The sequence below is a fragment of the Narcine bancroftii genome, chromosome 14 (genome assembly GCF_036971445.1).
Source record: "Narcine bancroftii isolate sNarBan1 chromosome 14, sNarBan1.hap1, whole genome shotgun sequence".
In the NCBI taxonomy this organism is placed as follows: Eukaryota; Metazoa; Chordata; class Chondrichthyes; order Torpediniformes; family Narcinidae; genus Narcine; species Narcine bancroftii.
Window position 1 is genome coordinate 5868508 of NC_091482.1, and position 24282 is coordinate 5892789.

The 24282-nt window shown below is 44.6% G+C and overlaps 1 protein-coding gene across 14 annotated transcripts in view; it reads right to left on the minus strand.

Annotated features, from left to right (window-relative positions):
• The window catches only part of dph1 (diphthamide biosynthesis 1), a 745916-nt gene that overhangs the window by 351566 nt on the left and 370068 nt on the right, over positions 1-24282 (minus strand). The window contains exon 1 of one of the 14 annotated variants that reach the window (XM_069911786.1): positions 3881-4062. The exons of the other annotated variants lie outside the window; for them this stretch is intronic. Within the exon in view, the coding sequence (XP_069767887.1) occupies positions 3881-4029 (149 nt within the window). The 5' untranslated portion in view covers positions 4030-4062. Of the gene's footprint in view, positions 1-3880; positions 4063-24282 lie in introns of those variants that run through there. 14 annotated transcript variants of the gene reach the window in all.

Genomic DNA, 24282 nt, shown 5'->3' on the forward strand with positions numbered 1-24282 from the left:
AGGGTTTAGTACTTTTTATTAGGAAGTAATATATGGGTCGGCACAACATCAAGGGCCGAAGGGCCTGTACTGTGCTGTATTATTCTATGTTTGAGTGCTGCATCTCATCACTGTGACACTGTCCCATGATGGCCTCAACAGCCCTTGACAAACTTTGGGTGAAGCTTCCTCTGTCAAAGTCAGTCAGCTTGGTCAAAGTTTTTTAATGTCTCTAACACACAGTGACATTCAAAAACTATTAAAACTGCTTTAAATAATTCATAAAATTTTACACACAAAATATTATGCAAATTTTTAAAGCAGCAATAAATAATTAAGAATTTGAAACAAAATACGCAATGTACTTATCTCTGTGAGGCTCAGTACAACAACAACACCATCTACAAATATGTCGACAATACCATGGTTGTGGGTTTTATAAAGGAAGGATATGAGTCAGCGAACGGGCTGGAGATTAAAAACTTGGCTGAATGGTGCACCAACAACAACCTTGTCACCAAAACTAAGGAGCTGATTGTTGACTTCAGGAAAGGAAAGCCAAAGGTACACAATCCAGTGATCACTGGGGGAATCAGAAGTGGAGAAGGTGAGCAAATTTAATTCTTGGGAACCATTATCTCAGAGGATCTTTCCTGGACCCAACACACAAATGGCATTGTAAAGAAAGCACGTCAGCGCCTCTACTTCCTCAGGAGTTTGCGGATGTTTTGTATGACATCGGAAACCCACATAAATTACTGCAGATTTGTGGTCTGGTATGGTGACATCAATACCCCTGATTGTCAAGTCCTCCAAAAGGGAGTGAACACAACCCAGGACATCATAGGAAAAACCCTCCCCACCATCGAGAACATCTACAGGAAACATTGCATCAGAGAGCAGATCATCAAAGATCGAAACCACACAGCACACACTCTGTTCTCACTGCTGCCATCAAGAAAGAGGTGTAGGTGCCACAAGACTTGCACCACCAGGATTAGGAACAATTGCTACCCCTCCACCATCAGACTCCTCAACAACAAACTCAATCAGGGACTCATTTAATTTTTCTCTCTCTCTGTATTGCACATTCAGTTTGTTTACATTTCTTTATTTGTTTACATGTGTATGTTGAGAACAGATTTTTTTTGCACTACCAATAAGAGGTCACAGGTCTGCTTGGCCCACAGAAAAAAGAACCTTAGGGATGTATGTGACAATAAATCTGAAATCTCTCTAATTTCCTGAATGTCAATTCTTATTAAAACGAACGGGGACTCTACCCACAGGTCTGGTTGCAATCCTAGTGTGACTGGCCTCTGGCACAGCAAGCAATAGGGCAACCTATGTGCTGAGACATGTCAATCAGCTTGTACTGGTCCTGAGGAGGAGCTGGGCTGTTCGTAACTGCAAGCGGTTGAGCATCTGTTGCTCTTGGTTCTGAGATTCACAATCTAGAAATAATATTCTGCTTCCCGATGAAAGTGAGCGACCTCTCCTTTCCCCATGTCACTCTCCATTTGTCATCTTCATTTTGTACTGTCCACATCACCTCTTGCCTTCTCCTCTGACAACTTTCTCTTCTATCAATCTTTTGTTTCAGCTTCCAAACTCTTCAACTCTGGAATACCCTCAGTTTTCAATGCTTTGATCACAGTAAACTGGCCTTTGAATCCGGTGCTGGCTGTAAGGAGTTTGGACTTTCTCCCCGTGTCTGTGTGAGTTTCCTCTGGGTGCTCCTGTTTCCTCCCACCCTCCAAAAACATAAGGTCGGGGGGGGGGGGGAAGTGGCAGGAGGCATTTGAAGGGTAATGGATGTATTTGGGTGGCACAGGGTCATGGGCCGGAAGGGCCTGTTACTGTGTTGTACATCTAAATAAAAACATAATTTAAAAAAAACTTCTTCACCCTCTTGGCATCTCTCACCACCTGCCATTCATTCCTTAAAATGTTTTCTTTGATCCATATTTTGCCCATCTTGACTAATTGTTGACAATCCAATGCTATGGGATGTTCTACCACTTAAAAGCCTTTTAATGTGGCAAGTTGATGGCACTGGTCATGCACAGATCCCCAATCTCAAAAATCTCCAGCCCTAAGCCCTTATTTGTGTTTGATAATGGGCACTAAGGGCAATGGGATGCAGTCAGATTGATAGAGCACTTCATCAATTAACTGATGACAGAGGAGTAAAGGTTATTGGAGATTACCACAAGATCTAGATCAAATGGGAAAGTGGGACAGGTATGACACTTGGGATTTGAAGTGCAGATCATCACAGAGAGTTAACTTAGGGCAGGATCTACACAGTAAATGGCAGGAACCTGAAGAAGGTTGTAGAACAGAGAGACCTGGCAGTGCATGTGCACAGTTCCCTGTATATGATGTTTGGCTCTCCTGGCTTCATTATCAGGGATTCGAGTGCAGGAGTTGGGCCATCAAGTTACAATTGTACAAAATGGTGGTGAGGCTGCACTTGGAGCATGGTGCATGCAGTTTTGGTCACCCAGCTGCCAGAAGGATGTCATTACACTGGAAAAAGTGCAACAGATATTCACCAGGATGATCTTAGGAGCGGAGGGCTTGTGTTATAAATGTGTTATAAAGGAGTGAAACAAGAAAGTCTGCAGGTACTGTGATTGCAGAAGAAACACAGAAATGCTGCAGGAGCTCACCCGGTCTCGCAGCGTCCAGAAGAGGTAAAAATATATTACTGATGGTTCAGGCCTGAGCCCTTCTTTAAGCAAAAAGCAGGTAGGCGTCTGACATATGCTTGGAAAAGCCTTCAGATACTTGCCTTGAAGAAGGGGTCAGGCCTGAAACATTGGTTATATATCTTTATCTCCTCTGGATGCTGTGAGATCTGCTTGTGTTATAAGGCTGTACACGATGGGACTATTTTCCTTGGGACCTAGGAGGCTGAGAGGTGGATCTATGGAGGGACATAAAATCATGAGGAATATAGAATGATCACAGTCTTTCTTCCAGGGTAAGAACTCTATCCCCAGAGGGCAAGAACGGGGAAAGATTTAACAAGGAGCTGAGGCGTAACTTTTTTTTTTTTACACAGAGTGCAGTGGGCATGTGGAATGAGCTGCTGGGGGTGGAGATGGGCACAATTACATTGTTTAAAAGACATTTAGACAGGCACATGGAGGGCAAAAGGTTTAGAGACCAGCCATTCACAGCCTTTTACCAGCTATGGCCCCCCTCCCCTGTAATTCCCCTGTTCCTTTCCTCATCCTGCCACAATCTCATTTTCTTTGACTCCACTTGTCAAAAGTTTATGGGCCCCCCCCTTCCCTGTCAACCAGTCAAGTTTTGGTTTCTTCTGTACTTTTCTCCTACCCACTGCATTAAAAAAAATTATGTTACGGGAGGTGAAAAGAAAACAGGGCTGTGACTTGAATGTGCCGCTGCCTCAGAGAAGCTGTGGGGCCACAGTTGAGAAGGGCTGGGTTAGAAAGATGAGGCCCAAACGCATGCAAATGGAACTAGCTCATGTAGGGGCGCTGGGAGGCGGGGATGAGCTGTTCTGTGCTTTGTAGCCCCATGACTCTCAGTGGTGCTATACGACTTGCAACAAACCAAAATGGCGATAACCACCCTGCCTCACTGCGGTCATCCAACTCTCGCCTCTCAACACAATGACATGAGTTGAAATCTCACAAAACTCACCTACAGAGCCCAATTTCAGATGCATTTAATACTCTGTGATGCCTGTCAGGCCCCAGATCCTTCATTTCAATGTAAATTTTTCATGTTTAATTGAGTAGCAGTCTTGTTCTTCACTGCTAAGCACTGATTACAAAGCCCTGTCACAATTCCTAAAACAAACTAGTTTGACCTTGAGTTCAATGTATTTACCAAAATGCAGAATCTTTGCAGTTTAAATACATACAGTGCAAACAAGACAACGTTTGCCAGTTTCTGTCCGCTTGTGCCTCGAATGACAGCTCGTCTCCAATTATCCAAGCGCCTGCAGGGACTTTCCACTCCATTAATGCTGGCCCAAAACAGACAGACTAAATGCTCATATTTCTGTTTCATGAGTGCCTCAAAGCAATGCCAAACTCCAAGAGATCCAGCAAGACAGAGGTGGAATGGAGATAATGACAGGGAGAGGTAAAAATAAAGGAGGAGAGGGAGGGAGTGAGAGAGAGAGAGAGAGAGAGAGAGAGAGGAAGTGGAGAGAGGGAGAGAGAGCAAAGAGGGGGAAGGAGAGAGTGATGGAGAGAGGGAGAGAGGAAGAGTGAGGAAGGGAAGAGAAGGAGAGGAAGACAGTGAAGAAGAGAGAGAGGTAAGGAGGGAGAGATTGAGGGAGGGTGGGAGAGAGGGGGGGAGGAAGAGAGAGTGAGAGAAAGAATGAAAGACATGTGAGAGAAAATGAGACCGTGACAGGAGGAGGAAAGGAAAAGGGGAATTACAGAGAGTCAAACAATAAGGGAATAAGAGAGTTTGAACAATGAGGGAAGAGGGAGAGAGTGGAAGAAAAAGAGAGTGGAGGGAAAAAAATGACGGGAAGAGACAGCGCCTGCAGGGAAGTCTGCAAAGAGAGAGACAAGGGAGAACTGAGAGATGGAGAATATAACAGATACAAGGCAAGAGAGAAGCCAGAGAGAGACAGTGAGCAGAAAAGAAAGTATGAAGAGACATGAGGGATGGGAACAAACAATATCAACAGTAATAAGACTATAGAATAAACAAAATCTAAGGAAGTTGGAGAAAAGGGGTGTGGAGGGGAGGAGAGGAGGGTGGTGGGGATGTGGAGGAGGGTGGAGCAATAAAGTAAGAGTGGGAAGGGGAGGGAACAATGAGATGAAAGGACAGGGGAGAGAATGTGGAGAGAGAAAGGAAGTGAGAGGGTGTGAGTGAGAGGAAGAGTGAGTGGCAGAGGGAGCTTTTGTGAGAAGGACAGTGAAAGGGACTGAGGGAGAAAGCTGGGTTAGGGAAAGCAGGTGGGGAATGAAGGAAGGGAGGCAAGTGGGGCATGACAGTTAGGGAGGCAGGTGGAGCATGCTGGGAAGGGAGAGCAGTTGGGGCATGATGGGAAGGGAGAGCAGGTGGAGCATGCTGTGAAGGGAGAGCAGGTGGAGCATGCTGTGAAGGGAGAGCAGGTGGAGCATGCTGGGAAGGGAGAGCAGGTGGAATATGCTGTGAAGGGAGAGCAGGTGGGGCATGCTGGGAAGGGAGAGCAGGTGGAACATGCTGTGCAGGGAGAGCAGGTGGAGCATGACAATTAGGGAGGCAGGTGGGGCATGCTGGGAAAAGAGAGCAGGTGGGGGTACTAGAGGAAGACGAGGTGGACTGGTGGGTTGGGGAAGAAGTGAATGGGGAGTCAGACAGAGAGAATGACACATGAAAACAAAACAGGTAAGCTATAGAAACAAAGATAAAACAGACTAATTTATAGATAGACAGGAAAAAGAGTGTAGAGTGTAAAAAGAGAGGCAGCAAAACACAATCAGAAACGTCCCCGTGTGCTCTCCGGCACAGAATGCTGGGGGTATCATAGCCTCTGTAAAGGTTAATGGGAGAACACCTTCATCCACCCCACCCCCACTCCATGCCCTCCCTTCCCCATTTCCTACCCCGTTCCTTGTTACCGTGATGTTGCAAGAAATTAGTAGGCAACTTGCTGAGGGCAGGTCATAATTATTTGCTGACATCTCCTGACTCTTGAGAAGAGTGGAGTGTGGCCCCACACTGATAACGACACTGCTGGAGACATCCAGAACAACCATGCATAATGGAGCTTGAATTTGATTCACCTCTGGCTTCTGATTCACCTTCCAATCTCTTCTGGTTATCACAGTTCAGCACCACTTCAGGGCAGTGGAAGATAAAATTAATGTTGGGGGTGATGTGATCTCCTGGCTACGGAATAGGGAAGCATTGTCTGCGAACTATTTAATATTGATTGGGTGCTCTGGAGAAATTACATGTAGAATGTTTTTTCATAACTGTCCCCAGCACTATTTCCAATAAATTTATACTCCATCCTTCTGTGGCACTGAACAAAATGCTTGTAGGTTTAAATACTTCAATTGCTGACATCTAAAAGACTGATAGAACACGCATCGGCAAATTTCAATGGAAAATTACAGCAGAAAACTTGCAGAATATTTACGGGGATGTGGGGGGGAGGGGGGGAATGTAATTATAGGAGACTTCCAGCAGATGATCAAACAAAGATCTCTGATGAACTGACGACTCCAAGGGGGTTGTCAAGCAGGGAGGGAGGTCGGTCAGGCGACTCTGGGCAAGGGAGAGCGTGGAAGCAGCCAAGGACACCACAGGCGCCCAAATGTCAAGAAGGTTTACGTGGAATGCAGCAGCAATCATCTGTTCTCGCTACCATTAGGGAAGAGGTATAGGGGCCAGAAGACCCGCACCAGCAGGTTCAGGAATAGCTGCTACTCCTCCACCATCAGACTCCTCAACAACAAACTCAGTCAGGGACTCTTTAGCCCCTTTTCCACTGGAATTGACAACCAATTAACTGGTTAAGGGCCCAGTGGAAAAGGGAAACAATCAGCACGCTGGCGTCAAATGATGTGAAATTATGCTGGGGATTGACGGCCTTGACCCCCACTCACATCCCCCACATCAGCTGACGCCAGTGTGCCGATTAAACCAATGTAAAAAGGACAAGTTGCATCCCTGGGGACTATTGTTGAAGGTTGACTCTCCTATCCCTGGGGATGACCTGTGTTCAGTGGGAAAGCTGTTTGTGTCCTGGTTAAAAGTGGCCCAGTGGAAACAGCAAAAATGGCTTCTTCAACACTGCACGGCCAATTAACTGGGATGCCAGTGAATAAAGGGTTTTTAAGGACACTTACTTTGCACATTATTTATTATTGAATATTTATTTTCTGTATTTGTAGTCAGTTTGCATCCATTTCTTCTTGAGTGCAGTTTACAGTTATTGGTAATTAGAAATTCTGCCTCACCTGCAGAGAAAAGAATCTCAGGGTTGTATGTGATGTAATTTATGAACTCTGACAATAAATTTGAATTTTGAATGGGTTGGATAGGGTGGGTGTGGAGATGTCTCCAGTGATGGGAGAGTCTGGGCCAGAGGGCACATGAGGGAGAAAAAAGGACGTCCCTTTAGAACAGAGATAAGGAGCTTCTTCAGCTGCGGGAGGGGTGGGGGGGGAGACACGTAGGGGGGGTGAATCTGTGGAATTCGTAGTAACAGACAGTGGTGGAGGCTAATTCATAGGTACATTTAAAGCGGAGGTTGATAGGTTCTTGATTAGTCGGGGTGTCAAAGGTTATGAAGAGAAGGCAGGAAAATGAGGTGGAAAGGGAAAATCTATCAGGCATGATTTCAATGGCAGAGAAGGCTCGATGGGCCAAATGGTCTACTTCTCCTCCTATCTCTGAACAGGAGGTCAACAAGGAGTGATGTCAGTTGGTGTGCAGCGAGTTATTATTGACTCAGGCTGCATGGCCTAGAAGATAAGAGGCCTTGATTTTCATCTGTACTCGTTACCATGACAGGTTCCCCCAAAGTCTCACTCTCTCACCCTCAAGGTATCTTCTTCAAACACAGATAACCATCAGTAAAAATTTTCCAATAATCTTTGTCATCAGAACTATTTAAAATTCATACCATGTATTAATGAACAACAAAATCAGCGATTTTAATCATGTTAGTTGGACTGAACAAGAACATAGAGAGACAGAGGGTGTGGAATTTATAAAAAATCATCTCATGTTCCAAAACACAATCAAAGTGGAGAGATAGAGAGAGCAAGAGAAAGCTCATGTGTGTGTATGTGTGTGTGTGTGTGCAAGAGAGACAGAGATAGACAGAGAAACAGTGAGAGAGACAGAGAAGCAGAGAGAGACAGAGAAGCAGTGAGAGACAGAGAGAGTGAGTGTGAGAGGGAGAAAGGGGGTGAGGGGGAGGATGGAATGAATGAGAGTGGGAGAGGGAGAGTAAAGCAGAGAGAGTAGCAGGGAAAGAGGGAGGCGAAGAGAGTGAAAAGCAGTATGAGTCAGAAAAACTGTGGGGAGAGAGAGAAAGGTAGACGTACACAGAAAAAAGGGAGGGAGGAAACAGAGAGAAGAGAGAGGGTGTCAGAATGGAGGAGAAAAAGAATGATGGATAAATAGGGACAAAGGCTGGATGAAGGGAGAGAGAGAGAGAGAGAGAGAGAGAGAGAGAGTGAGATGGAGGCAGATACAAACAAATATTTGGCTCCAGGTTGCCAACATGAAGACAAAGACAGATACAGGTACTACCATATTGCAAAAGATACTGACAAATGTAAAGATGGAGGGAGACACATGTCAAGTGAGAGTTTACTGCCGGTCCTTAAACTGAACCTGCCAAAATCGGCTCCAAACCAGGGTGGAAGGGATGCATGGAGCATAGTAAAAGAGTGGGTTCCCAAGAGGGGGGAGGTGAGGGTGGGGAACACCTGAGGGGTGAGGGTGAGGATGAGACAAGGCTGAAGACCTAGGTTGAGATATAAATACATTGGGAAGCACACTGAATTTACAACAAAAAGAACTTCAGCGAGATCTCATCGATCAGCCTGGTCCTTTGTACAGTGACATTCAACATAACACTGGACAACAATATTTTCCAAAAGGTTTTCTTCCTGAAAATGGGGGATGATGATAGACAGCTTCAAACTGAACACAAAGATAATTTCAGATTTGCTGTATCATGTAGGAAGTTGGAGAAACATTACCATAACTTTTATTGAATTTAGCATGTTTAATTGCATAATGCTACTGAGCCAAGCTCTCAGGTTGACAGCACATGTTGACAACAAATGTGAGGAGACCAGGGTTTGTCTTGGTCACCAATTTTACAACTGAAGTAGAGCTCATAGGATTTCTTAATAAGAGCAGCCACGCTGTGTCTTTAAGCCTGAAGCATATACTTGCCACAAATGTAACAGAATGTATCGCAGCTGTTTTGACATTGACGGGACATTTCTGCTGCATTAGATCTTCCTGAAGACAATAAATGCTATTGTTAAGTACACTCACTGTGCTATTGCCTGAAGAACATGTGCATCAACATGAGTTCAATCTACATCAATGTAATGCACATCATCTGTATATGTGAGCTGCTTTTATAGCCTGTCTGCATTTATTCTGATGAAGCATGCCAAGGCCTAAGACCATATTTGTATAGCCCAGGCATTGCGTGGACTGACCAAAGCAGCTTGCTTACTAGTAGACGTGAGATATAACAGGAAATCACAAAAATAGGCAATATCTTAAAAATGGTACGTGATAGGAAACTTTTAAGGCTATTTCTTGTGATCAGCAGCCCAAAATCCATAAAATACACCCAAAGTTGTTCTGGAAGCAAAATCTTCATTGTCCAATGGAATTATTGTGGACTGGAGAAGCTTAAAATTTACACGATATTTTACAAACTAACAACATCATATCCCTCTTAATCCTTTGAGGCTTCTGTCGGATGATTTGCAAACAAAATAAAATTAAGAAATCTGGAGTGTGTTACATTCAGTAATCCATGTTAGAAGAAAACCTTTCTAATATCAGGCAAAATCCTTCAGTCAGAGGATGGGCACCATGAGCTGATTCAATTTACACTGGTTTTAATACACCACAGCATCCTGGACATAGTTGTTGCAATCAAATTAATCAGAGTTAATCACATGTAATACAAGGATTGAAGATCAAACCTTGCACCTGATGCTACTTGGCATTACAGGCTGGGGAGGGGGAAACAATTGCCCATGTCTAAATGTGGAATGGGACCTACTGATTGAACCAATAAAAAAATATGGCTGCGCTGCAGGAGCTGGTGTAGAAGAGGCCCTGCTGCTGTTGTGCACCCAGGGAGAGCAAGGAGCGGAGACACAGCACTTCCCTGTAGGGTCCTACTGCCCAGACAGCGCCATACAGGTTTTAAACACCCTGTTAAAGGAGTCAACGGTGTTTTATTTTAAAATCTTGCAACTGCAGGGTCTGAGCCCATGCATGTACCTATCCAAATTTGTCTTAAATGTTAAAATTGAGCCCACATTCCCCACTTCAGCTGGCAGCTTGTTCCACACTCCCATCACTCTCTGTGTGTGAAGAAGTTCACCCTCATGTTCCCCCTAAACCTTTCCCTTTTTGCCCTTAACCCATGTCCTTTGGTTTGTATCTCACCTACCTTCAGTGGAAAAAGCCGACCAACAGTTACTCTATCTCCCTCATAATTTTAAATACCTCCATCAAATCTCATCTCATTTTTCTATACTCCAGGGAATGAAGTCCTAACCTGTAATTCAGTTCTTGAAATTCGGGGAACATCTGAGTAAATCTTCTCTGCACTCTGATATCTTTCCTGTAGTTAGGTGACCAAAACTACACACAATACTCCAAATCTGGCCTCACCAATGTTTTATCCAATGTTAACATAACATCCCAACTCCTGTACTTAATTCTTTGATTTATGAAGGCCAATGTGGCATAAGCTTTATCATTTCTGTTTCATTACATGACAAATAATAGTATCTGTAACAAAGGTAGCACCCATCTTCCTCAACCACACCAACTTTCTCCTCTTTAAATTAAACAGTATCTCAGTAATCTCCACTCCCAATCATTTCCCAGAGCATGGGTTGTACTCTGGATTTTAATCAGATTAATTCTGACCATTCAGATGTGCATTGTTATGACTTGCCCTCCACCGCCTGAGAGGGTTTGGAGGAGTGAAATGGGTGTGGTGGGAAGGTCAGTGGGGAAAGGAGGGGAGGAGGGAGAAGAAGCAGGGAACTCCTCCAGTGAACTAATGCAGACAACGCTCTCCCACGGTGATAAGAAAGATCATCAATGTCTCTATTTGTTCAGAAGCCTGAGAAGACTTGGTGTGCCACAATGTCTCTCACCAATTTTTATAGATGCAGCTCAGAAGGTATTTGTTCAGAAGCCTGAGGAGGCTTGATGTGCCCCAATGTCTCTCACCAATTTTTATAGATGCACCTCAGAGGTATTTGTTCAGAAGCCTGAGGAGGCTTGGTGTGCCCCAATGTCTCTCACCAATTTTTATAGATGCACCTCAGAGGTATTTATTCAGAAGCCTGAGGAGGCTTGGTGTGCCCCAATGTCTCTCACCAATTTTTATAGATGCACCTCAGAAGGTATTTGTTCAGAAGCCTGAGGAGGCTTGGTGTGCCCCAATGTCTCTCACCAATTTTTATAGATGCACCTCAGAAGGTATTCTACTGGATGCATCACAGCTTAGTACGGGAACTGCTTTGCCCAACATTGCAAGAAACTGCCTGCTGTTCTCAGACTCTTAACAAAACTCTGATTGGTAAAAAAGATAACTGTCTAACTATACTTTTCTGAATATCCTGCACTTGGTATCATTAACACTACTCTCAATACTCTTTGATTTACTGTAACACTGCACCCTGCTGTACTCAAGAATAGGTTGGCTTTCCTTGGTAGCATGTAAAACCACACTGCATCTTGGTACTCGTGAACATCTTCAGACCATCGTGCAAACCAATTTCCCCTTCATTAACTCTGTCTTCATCTCCTGCTGCCTTGGGGAAGCTGTCAATATTTGACAGATCCCAACTCACCCTGATTACACTTTCCTCTCCCCCCCCCCCCCCACCCAATGGGCAGAAGATGGAACCATAGAAACATGGAGGGCTATGGTCTGGGTGCAGGTCATTGAGACTAGGCAAAATAATAGTTTGCCACAGACTAGATGGGCTGAAGGGCCTGTTTATGTTCTATGGTTCTACGACTCGTTCCACTCTTTCCCTCCCATTGGGATGCCATGTTACAGCTGTATGAAGCATTGGTTAGACTGCATTTGGACAACTGTGTGTTGTTCTGATCACCACACTTTGAGAGAGTGTAGAAGAGACTCCATCAGGACGCTGCTTTGGATGGAGGCCTGCGATTGTAAGGAAAGGCTACGTTAATTCTCACTGGAATCTGGGCTGCTGAGGGGTGACCGTATAAAATTAGGAGGGGTGTAGGTAGTCAGGGTCTTTTTCACTGAGAATGTACAAGTAAAGAGTAGGTTAAACATGAGAAGGGGAAGGGGTAAAATTTTCACATAGAAGGTGGTAATTATCAGGGGCGAATTTCAGAAGAGAAACAGGAGGATCAGACCAGCACCACCAGGCTGAGAAACAGCTTCTCCCACGTGCAGTGAGAATACTGAATGACCAAAGGAACTGTTCACACTGACCATCTGAGATTCTCATTCACACAAAGCAATATTTATTTATTATAGCTGTAATACTTATCTTGCAGATGTATTATTTGTCTGTCTGTGTGTTATGTCTGGTTGTGTGTCTGCAGGTTTTGCACTGAGGATCAGAGAACATTGTGTCATCGGGTTGTACTTGTGAAATCAGATGGCAATGAACTTGACTTAACTGAGATACTATCAAAGGCATTTGGACCAGCAGCGTCACTAAGGTTGGGACACCCGGTGCGGTAATTCACTGTGTCACTTCCACATTCCCCACCCCCCCCCCCCCCCCCCAACGCCATGAACCGACAGTACAAATGTACAAAGCGTAGAAGAAACAGGTGTGTGTTCCTTGTATGTCTGGGGTGGCGGTGCTGAGCTGGGAGTGGGGGTATATTGATACATGTATGCTGGGCTTTCAAAAAATGTTTTTGTTCTTATAACTAACTAACGGCACAGATATTTTTATAAAAAATACATTTCTGCCAAAACACTGCACAAAAATTTTATGGATAGTCATTATGGAGTTACCCTCTCTGATGGTGTCACCCGGTATGGTCTGCACCACACCACCCCACCCACCCCCCCCTTAGGCAGAGAGGGATACGGCCCATGCAGGGAAATCGGATCAGTGCCGTGGACAGGGTGGGTTGTAAGGGCCTGTTTCTGTGCTGCACAACTCCATGATTCTATGAGTGGCTTATTTCAGAGATCGATGATAATGTGGGTGAGAGCAAGTCCAATGGAATTGTTGCTTCAACAATAGCCTTTGAGCAAAAACATTCTTGTGTAACTTATATGGCTTCTTGTGCACTTTGAAAAGAGAAATACACACACGCACATTTTTCTCTTTCAAAGCTATGCTTGATAATGATTTATATGTGGATATTTGGTATGTCCTCAGATGCTCTATTGAACTTCTAAAAGTGCCCTGTGGAAGGTACACTGACTGGCTGCATCACCACCTGATTTGGAAACTCAAGCGCCCAGGAACACAGAAAGCTTGCAGAGGGTGGCAAACCTCGCCAAATTCGTCACTGACCAACGAAGATGTGTTCTGTCCATTGAAGACATGACAGCATCATAAAAGGTTGCCCCCATCAGCCTGGCCACACACTCTTCTCACTGCTGCCTTTAAGCAAAAGATACAGAAGCCTGAAGTTTGGCGTCTCCAGGTTCAAGAACAGTTTCCACTGCCCCCCTCCCCCCCACCCAACCACCACCCCAAAGGCACTTGAACCTTCCTGCACTAGCCTAACCCGAACCATAAACTCTGGGACCACTAAAAAGAATGATCTGCAAATGTGGCCGTTTTTTGGATTCACCACGATTGTGAACATTTATCTATCTATCCTTTCAGATTCAGAGTACGTACATGACATCACTTACACCTCTAAGATGCTTTTTCCTTCAGATGAGGCACTTATTGGCAGTGCAAAAAATAAGAGTCCTTAAATAAGTCCCTGATTGAGCTTGTTGTTTATACTCGAATGTTGAAAGGCATGGAAAGAGAAGATGTGACAAGGTTGTTTCTCATGGTGGGGGGGTAGTCAAAGACAAGAAGGCACAACTTCAGGATTGAAGGGCATCCATTTAACACAGAGATGCAGAAATATTTCTTTAGTCAAGGAGTCATGAGTCTGTGGCATTTATTGCAACAGGCGGTTGTGGAAGTGAGGTTGATGGGAATATTTAAAGCAGAGATTGACAGGTATTTGATTAGTCAGGGCATCAAGGGTTACAGGGAAAAGCCGGGGAGTGGAGCTGAGTGGAAGGATGGATCAGTTCATGATTTTAATGGCAGAGCAGACTCGATGAGTCGATTGGCCTACTCTGCTCCTATATCTTGTTATCTTATTTCCATCTCATGGCAGAATGTGGCAGTTTACTTTATACTATTGCTGTTGGTGTAACTTCTGTACCTGTGTGGCTGCAGCAAGTAAGAATTTCAGTGCATCTGTACTCTGTGGATTAAAATGTATTTCAAGCAAACAAATTCTGTTTGTGGCTTTCAAACAATTGTTTACATTTTCTTTGAGGGTCTCCTAGCGACATCTTCGAGCCAAGGTTTTAAGGCTTGTTAAAGAGATTACATGTTAGTTTTTGTTACTTTGTTCTACGAAATGATAAAGAATTAGAAAGTCAGACAATTTTTATTGACCGTCTAACAAAGTTTTAGCCCCATCTAACAGTGTTTAATGGCTTGTAACAATATATAGCAACTGAAAAAAAAGTTAAAAATGTTTAATAAACTCTGTAAAACTCAACTCAACTTTTAGTATGGAGTGGTTTGAACGAGTCATAGACAATCACAACATTCTTATATTCTCCAAGCAATTCTGATGGAAAATAGTTGTTACATATACATTGTACTTATGTGTATGACAATAAACCCTTGTACGCAGGGAGGAAGAGAACGAGAAAGAAAGAGGCCCCTAGAGAGGAGATACAATTATCTACATCTTTGGAGAAACATTCCAAGTGTCTCCCTCTGCTACCCTTGCAATGGATTCTATTTTATGTGCAGTTTAAGTTAACCTTTCAACACATAACTGAAGCTAGAGATGGGTTTATCTCCTCAATTCCACTGCCGATGACAGGGAGCCGACAAGATTTATTACTCAGCCAACAAAGGCAAAACGCCTTCTGAACTCTCTCTCTGATAAAGCTGCCTCACCTGCCTGCTTGTAATTTATGATACTTGGATGAGCAGACAGCTTCAAAGAGAGTGAGTGAGCTGTCACAGAGCGGGGGAGGTAAAGAGTGGGCTCACAGGCAAGCTATTTATCAGGATAGGTGAGAGTGTGATGAAGACCACTGAAGGTCAGTGCATGGAAGTGGCAATTAAATATCAGAGCTAGTGGAAGAGGGCCCAGTTTAACCCTGGCTTCGGGTGCTCTCTGTGTGGAGTTTTCATGCTCTCCCCATGGGTTTCCTCTCACACCCAAAAATCGTGTGGGTTAGTGGTAGAATCTGATTAGAATATGGGAAGAACAAGTTACAGGGAAAAATTCGTATGACCATGGGATAGCTCTATGAGCTGCACAGACCCGATGGACTGCAGCAGTCTTCCTTGTATAGCAAAAGGAACCATAGAACAGACACACTAGCGTATCGGTTAACGCACGGTTGTTATAGCGCCAACAAGGTGGTTTCAAATCCGGCACTGACTGTGAAGAGTTTGTATGTTCTCTCTGTGTCTGCATCAGTTTTCCATGGGTGCTCCAGTTTCCTCCCACCCTCCAAAACATACAGAGCTGTCGGTTCATTGGGTGTAATTGGGTGGCACGGATTTAAATGGCTGGAATCGGCTTCTACCGTGCTGTAAATAAAAAAAGGATGATGTAGGGACATATTCTCTTCCACCTATCCTACTATCTCCCCTCTTCAGAATAACTCTGGGGATCATTAAGCCTTGAAATCAATTTGCCACCCTCAAATCAAAAGGCAATGGATTTTACAGTGAAGGAAAACTCAAAGGATATGCTGCAAGGTCACAGATGCCATCGGCCCTCTCAGGTAGATGTGAATTAGCTTGAAACTACCCTCACAGAGCGGGGGAGCTCCAGTTGACCTTTATCCTCAATATCATTTTTTGCACTGCTGTTAAGTAGAAATTCTGCCTGGCTCACAGGAAAAAAGAATCTCAGGGTTGTATGTCATGTCAAATATGTATTTAAATAAATTTTAAATTTCAACATACAGCGTAATAATAGGCCATTTTGGCCCACGAGCCCGTGCCGCCAAATTACATCCAATTAACCTACAACCCTCACTGTGTTTCGAACAGTGGGAGGAGACCAGACCCCCCCCCATCCAGGAAACCCCATGCAGACACAAGTAAAACGTACAAACTCCTTATAGGCAGCGTGGGATTTGAACCACGTTCCTGATCGCTGGCGCTGTAACAGTATTGCACTAAACACTAACGCCAACCAGGCCACCCTCAACATTGTACTCTGACAATAAATCTGAAAAATAAACGAGTTGGTCTTTACCGGTTTACTTCCCGTAGGACCCTGCTTATACACAAATTAACATTCTCTCTCCTTCAGTCATAGGTTCATACCACACATCCTTCGGCCCATCCAACCAATGCCAGCCATCAGGTACCCATTACTATTTGTTCTATATTGATCCCATTTTTTATTTTCTCCCAAAATGTCAGCACTGCCCCATTTGCTTGGAACGTTTTACAGCAGCTGATTAACCGACCAAACAGCACGTCTTTGGGATGTCAGAGGAAACTGAGCGTCCAGGGCTGGGGGGTGGGGGGAGGGGTGGGAGGAGTGCACAGTCACAAGAAGAACATGGAAACTCCACACACACAGTTCCCATGGTCAGGATTGAACCTGGTCCTCTGCAGCTGGTAGACAGCAGCTTGATCTGCCACGCCGCCAAACTGTCTTTCAGCATAATGAGATTTTACCTCCCTCCCGGTGCCCTCCCTTCACTGAGTCCATTCGGTTGATTCTGGGTGGGTGAGGAGAGAGCTGACACGCTCCTCATGGCAATGCCCCAGGACTGGGGAGAAAGGGGAGATGAAAAATACCCACAAGAGACCAACCAAAGAGGAATCAAAAGAGCATGAAATCCGACAAAGTGGAAATTTTAATGAAGACCGTCACTCTTTCATGAGATTATAAATAGCTGGATGCAGGCTTCTCTGTTCTGCAAAACCCAAAATCACAATGAACCCTACCCAAGCCTTGCGGTAGCCAGCCATAATATAGTTGGCCTACGCCCGCCCTCTCAGCCTCCCAATGCCTAGCAAAGAGCAGGTCCCTGTGCAAAATCCAGGCTGATGTCGCTCTGTCGGGGTGGAGGGAGGTCAATAAGCATCTTTCAGAGGGGGAAATCCAAAACTAGAGGGCATAGGTTGAAGGCAGTGGTTCCATCCAGTGGGTATGGCCCTCTGACGGGCCACAGCACTCTCCCGTGTAGGGCCATCGAGACCTCCTGACCCACTGAGGTGCGGGTGGGCTGTATGGCCACATATCTTTGTGAATCAGGCTTTTCAACATGGCTGCAGTTGAAAACAAAGACACGAAACCGCATTGAAATGGAGGCAGGTCTCAGGTATGCATTATCGACAGTAGAACCAAGGATGTGGAAACTGGTGACGAAACTTCAGGAACAGGGGTCTCATTAAAGTGGATTGAGCTTTGATTTTGCGTAGGCAATTTTATGTTCAGTGTAGGCTTGCGGTGTTTTTTTGTTTTTTAAAAATGTGAAATAAAAATACTTTAAATGAGGTAAAGATGTATTTCGTACAGAGCTGCCTTTGACTTGAAAATATTGCTCAGTCATTGCCACTAGTGGGCCATGGCTTGTTGGGCCAGAAGCCAGGTGGGCCTTAGACCCAAAAAGGTTGAAGACCACTGGTTTAAGGTGAGAGGGGAAATATTTAAAAGGGACCTGAGAGCAACTTTATCACTCAGACGGCGGTGGGTTTGTGGAAAGAGCTCAAGCTCAAGTTCCTTTATTAGTTGAACTTATCTTTACCTTCAACCGACGCTCGGAGACCTTCCATCATTTCTGAGTTTTCGCTCAAGTTTGCACCTATAAAACGCGACAAAACTGCACATCTCCAGACCAAAACACACAATACACAGTACATAAAGATTGGGGATAATTGTGACATTTCGAAGATATTTAGATGGGTAGACATGGAGAGGAAAAGGTTGAGGGGCCAAAAACAGGCAAATGGGACTAGCTGGGGTAGGCAATCAGGTCAGCATGGACAAGTTGGGCCAAAGGGCTAGTTTCCATGCTGTAAAACCCACTGACTATAGCTCCAGAGGTCGTGCCTGCTCTCTCAGGTCGATGTACAAGATCCTCTCCATTTTAGCGTAGAGGGAATACTCTCGGGCAAATTACACCTGTTGCTGAAATTTTGGAGGATTTGAAGTTAAATTTCTTTAATTTGAGATGTCCAATTTTCCACAACTGATGACTCGCAATTACTGCCTGGAGTAGATTCCAAGACAAATGCATCAGAGGGATGAGATTGACACACACATACAGAGTCTACTGCAATAAAAGAAACCATTCCCAGGAACTGAGCAAACAAGGAATTGCTGGGAACACATGGAGAAATGTCCAAGAAATACTGTGCCTGCTGAAGATTCCGGCACCTGGACCTTTTGTGTTTCTCCAACCCTGGCAACTGTATTGCTGATGGTTTTAATCAGCCCTTGGAATGTTCGATGTTTATTGAAATCGCACACCTAAAAACATTTCCAGCCAGTGCCGTCGTCAGCACCATCCCTGGGATGTGGAGCTGGCCAGCAGGACTGGCATTTGTTGCCCATATCCAGCTGCTCTGAAGCAGTGGCCCCACTGCCACAGCTCAGCAACTTGCTCAGAAGGTGCTGGGCTGGAGTCATTCAGGTAAGAATGCCTCGAAAGAAAACCGACCGGTTAATCTTCCATTGCCATTTGTGCCAAGTTCACTTAATTTTTTAAATTTAAATTTAGACATACAGCACAGTAACAGGCCTTCCAGCCCCCGAGCATGTGCCGCCCAATGACACCAAATTAACGAACAACCCCTGTATATTTTGAAGAGTGGGTGAAACTGCACACAGACTCAAGGAGAACGTACAAACTGCTGACTTATAGTGCCGGATTCGAACCGGGTAATTGGCACTGTAACAGCGTTGTGCTAACCGCTACGCTAACCATTTTCGCATTTTCATCTTTTAAATTAGCAAAACAAATTCTCCACTTCCATGGGTGGGGGGTTTGAACTCAATGTCTGAAGATAATTGTGCAGTATTTTTTTAATGAAGATTAGATGCTGCAAACTAGCTATTGTGTGGGTTGACAAAGTGGAGTCTTGGTCCAATGGCAAAAGAGTCCAAGATGAGTGGAAACCAATTTCTGCTGTACAGCGCGCCCACGCATGCATGCACACACACACGCACCACTTTCAGCTGCCTAACCCCTTCGATAGTCACCAAATTACAACTCCATTGCACAAGAGGACCTTGATCTCCTGGAAGCATTAGTCCCTTTTCCATTGGCATCTTGTCCCAGGAATTAATGGGGAATTAACCAGTTAAGGGTTCAGTAGAAAAGGAAAACAATCAGCATGCCGGCATCAAATAACACCAGGGATTGACGGCCTCGACCCCTACTCATATCTCCGATGTCAGCTGACGCTGTCATGCTGATTAAACTAGTGGAAAAAGGAAAACTTCTATCCATCCCATTCGAAGAAGACTCTCTAATCTGGGGGATGAGTTGTGTTCAATGGAAAAGGAGTCAGTGTCCCAGTATAAACAGCTTCCTATCCCGGGACGTTGCACAGACAATTAACTGGGATGCCAGTGGCAAAAGGGCTACTGTTTCTGTCAACAACATCAGTACAACTTGACTGAAACCTTTATTTCATGGTGTAACTAACATCAGCTGTGAAATCACAGGACCAATGAGACAGGAGGAAGCCAGAGAAACTCAAGAACTGCCGATGCTACAATCATAAACAACAATGAAAAGCTGGAGGGGCTCAGCAGGTCAGGCAGCATCCGTGGAGAGACATGGACATAGGGTGGATAGTGGAGGGTCACGTGACCTCTCCGCCTAGACCTATTTGGAAGTCGCATCACCTGCCAATTAAGGTTGACTCTGCCCACCCGTTGGTGCACACCTGACCTTTGGCCCATTTAATTACCCAGTGATTACCTTGGCCAAACTCTCCATCTTACTGTACTATAAAGTCCGCCATGTGGACTTTTGCTCTTTTGCTCTTCGGCCCTGAGACGAACCCTGCTTCACTCCAGGTCACGAACTATGGACAATGCTGGAAGAGTTGTGGGTAAAGTGTGCACTACACAGGGATTGGGGCTGTTAGGTAGCATTGGAGCCATTCCCACATTAGACAAGGAACGGCAGGAAAATTCTGGGTTGTTATAAATCTGTATACAGTTGCTAGTATCAGTAGTGTTAAGCCCCATGTGACTGATTATACTGCATTGTGTGATTGAGAGTCCTAGTGTGTGTTATCCCTGTTGCAATTCCCTTACGTGTGTTTTAATAAAGATCCTTCCTGTGTTCAGCCTGTGACCAGACTCGTTGCTCTGAACCCACCAAACGCTTCCCTTCCCATTCAAGTTACACTGGGTGTGAGCTGTTCTACCTCAACTCGACTGAATCTGATTTATGAAGTGCCCATGAAATCTCAGTCTGGAGATGGTCAAAGTTTGAATGTCCAAGCCTCCATTCAGAACGTTCACAGCCCTCTGGATGTGGTCTTTTTTCCTCTTTCCAGTCCTAATTATTGTGAAACTGTGGCGTCCCAGTCTCTGAGCTTCAACCCTTCTACTGTTGCAATAACTTCATTTCTTCTGTCTCACAGCAAAGAGAAACTTTCTCAAACTAATGCTCGGTTGTTTCAAGAAATTGGCTAGATGTGAAAATAAGTCATGAAAAATTAGGAATCTTCTCAATACACCCACGTAGATTTATAAATATGCCATAAACCATTGGATTTATGCAGTTTATTCCTAAATTCTTTGCCATTCAAAAAGTGCAGAGATACTCTGCAATTGCATAAAACATTGGAGCTAAAATTTCTTCACCTACTACTCAATATAATCCAATGTTGGTGGCTCTATGACACCCATTCTATTGTATATTACAAACTTTATTGCTCTTGTCCATTTTCATAATCTTCGGATTTGGAATCGAAGGTGCGAAGGAGACTAGTCCGCCCATTGCTCCTGTGTTGCCCTTTTGAAAGGGAACATAGAACATGGAACTCTACAGCACGGTAGAGGCCCAGTTGAGCTCATCTAATAACCAATTCTAACAACGGCCTAGAATTTCTCTACTGCATAATCCTTTCAGTTCCATAGACCTATCTAATCACCTGCCTGCCTCCACCACTGTTGCTGGCAGTGCATTCCATACACCCACCACTCTCTGTGTGAAGAACCTACCTCTTACAGTCCCCCTGTACCTTAAAACAATGCCCCCCTGGTGTTAGCCATTTCAGCCGTGGGGGGTGAAGGGGGGAGAGGTGTGGGGAGCCTCTGGCCATTCACATGATCAATGCCTTTTATCCTCTTAGGTCATCCTCCGTCCCTCCATGGAGACATGCTCTCTGATCCAAGAGCTTCTCAAATTTTGTAAATCTGAATTCCTTTCTCGGAGTGTGACAACATTTTCCTTTTTTGAGCATGTATCCAATCCTCTTTCGAAAACTGTTGACAGGCAATGCAGCCACAGTCAATAATAACTCACTGCATAAAAAGCATTCCAATCTTGCATTCCGATAAATAACATAAATTTTCTGTCCATTGGTTACAGATTCTTCCCAACAGAAACGGATGCTCCCTATCCATTCTTATCAAAACCCGTCCATCTCCATCACCATTTAAAATACTGCATCTGCAAATCCAGCTTTTGTAATCTCTCCGTATAACTGATGTCTCCGTTGGCTCGCACCGTGTTAGTAGATCTTATCTGCACCTTCAATAAACCTTCAGGTTTCTTCCTCTAACTGGATGAGCAATTCAACTGGAGATCACCTCTTATTAAAAGAATAAAGTGTTCACAACAATACTGACATCAAGTTTCATTGCACAGGGCAGCTATAAAACAAAATTATTGTTTGCAGTAAGATAGCGGACTGTGGGCTACAGGGAAAAGCAGAATTAAGCTGGTTCTTTTCCTATACTACCGTCTTCATTCAATAGCATCCTCGTGTTCCCTCCGGCACTGCATGGCAGTACACCCTTATGTTTACACAGTTTTGAAAGCTCCCTCTAGACACAGGCCAATTCAGGAAAGACAAAGTCTATAAATTTTACTCCTGTTTATTTTTCAGCTTCCTCGTTGACACTTGAATGAAAATTTTATACATCCAGAATACGCACTTCATTGAAATCCCTGTAACAACATGGAGCTCTAATTAAAATGGTAATTAAGGCGATGCTCTTGTTTCACGCAGGGACGGGGCGGGGGGGGGGGGCGTGCAACACTGCAGGCTTCGCAGCGCGCTTTCAATGCGGATGAAAGGAAGGTCACCCTTGGAAGGGTCCTGTGCGGGCACAGGGGACCCATCCTCAACGCCAATCACAGCAAAGAGGGAACTGGGATCATAGCCCTAGAGCAGGAGGTGGGGATTGCGAGATCAGTGACGACGCTGCAGAGAGACTGGTGGTGGGTCTGATCTGTGCCCGGCGGGGAAGGAGCGACAAACTGGGATGCAAGGCATCAAAGTGGTTATGCATTTTAGACAACTTAGGTCTCATTAAAGCAACAGCTGGAAGCTCTCCTGGTATCTCCTGACTTCCTAAGGCACTGTTGAAAGCTTTGTGACTGATGACATTTCAGAATGATGGATGGAAGTAACCTATCCTGCACTGAATGTTGGTGCTAATTATCATCAGAGCTGAATGTTTTAAAGTCCTGACACCTTCCTCAGTGCATCCTCAACAACAACCTCAAGTTATTCCAGGTTCATTGTCACATGCCCCAAGATGCAGTCATAGTTTGTATTGTGAGCAATCCAGCTTAACATCACATTCATAGCACAGCATGCTGTCAGGAATGTGTATGTCTGCGTGGGTTTCCTCTGGTGGCTCCGGTTTCCTCCCACCATTCAAAACGTACGGGGGTTGTAGGTCAATTGGGTGCAATAGGGGAGCATGGGCTCATGAACTGAAAGGGCCTGTTACTGTGCTGTGTATCTACATTTAAAATAAATAAGACACAGCAAAGGCAATACAATTTTTACTATTTTGAGGTTCTTTCTGGAGACTGATAACTGCAGGAAGGAAACTGTCCTTGAATCAGGTGGTATGTGATCTCATACTGACAGTGTGTGGCAGGGATGAGATGAGTTTCTTAATACAATGGCTGCATTCCTAAGGATATTTCTACATGGAATTAGATTTCTAGAGGGCAAAAACCCTTCAAGTGATGGAAAACTGAAAACCTTTGATGTGATTTCAGATTGATTCAGGGTACATACATGACATCACATACAACCCTGAGATTCTTTTCCCTGCGGGCCAGGCAGTATTACCCCATATTGGCAGTGCAAAAAAACTGTACTTGGTGTAAACATGTAAATAAATAAAGAAATGTAAACAAATTGACTGCAATACAGGCAGGAAAAAAAATCAATTAAGACCAAAAGTCAGAGTCCTTAAATGAGTCCCTGATTGAGTTTGTCGTTGAGGAGTCTGATGGTGGAGGGGGAGCGGCTGTTCCTGAACATGGTGGTGAGAGTCTTGTGACCCCTAGAGAACAGAGCGTGTGCAGGGCGATGAGGATCCTTGATGATTGCTGCTGCTCTCCAACGGCAGTGTTACCTGCAGATGTTCTCGATGGTGGGGAGGGTCTTGCCTGTGATGTCCTGGGCTGTGTGAGACTGACCTTTGCTTCTGACTCCAGATGCTTGCAGGTTCACCTCCCACTTCAAAGACTTCAACAGAGGCCAACGTTTCATTGCCGTAATGTGAGAGGACAGCAACGTCAGGGGGGTCACTAACTTCGCGATGAAACATTAAACCAGGGTCTGGTCCATCTATTCAAATCGGCTGATTTGAAATTCTTCCCTCAATCAACTGCAGGTTTGTCTGCTTGTCCATTGCCTGCACCCCTATTTCATCCTCCACCATGTCCTCAGTCCCAATCCACAAACACAAAGGTGACATATCTCACTCAGCTCAACCTCTGCACCTACATTAGCTCCCCATCTCCCAGAAGAGAAATTAAATACACATCTCTAGCCGCGTGACCTTCAATCCTGTCATTCTCACTTTGTGCGGACCCACGTTAAAATTAGGATCAGAGGAAAATTCACCTTAAACTTCCTCTCTTAAGTCCCAATTGTACCCTCTCTATTTTCCTCACTGATTCAATCGCTATATACCTACGACTGTGGCTCAGTATCACCTACAAATTCGTTGATGATGAGTTAGCATACAGAAGAGAGATTGAAAACTTGGCTGAATGATCCACCAACAAGAACCTCACACTCAATGCCACCAAAACCAAGGAGCCGATCATTGACTTTAGAAGGTGCAGAGAGTGAGCAAATTTAAGCTCTTGGGAGTCACCATCTAGGAGGATCTTTT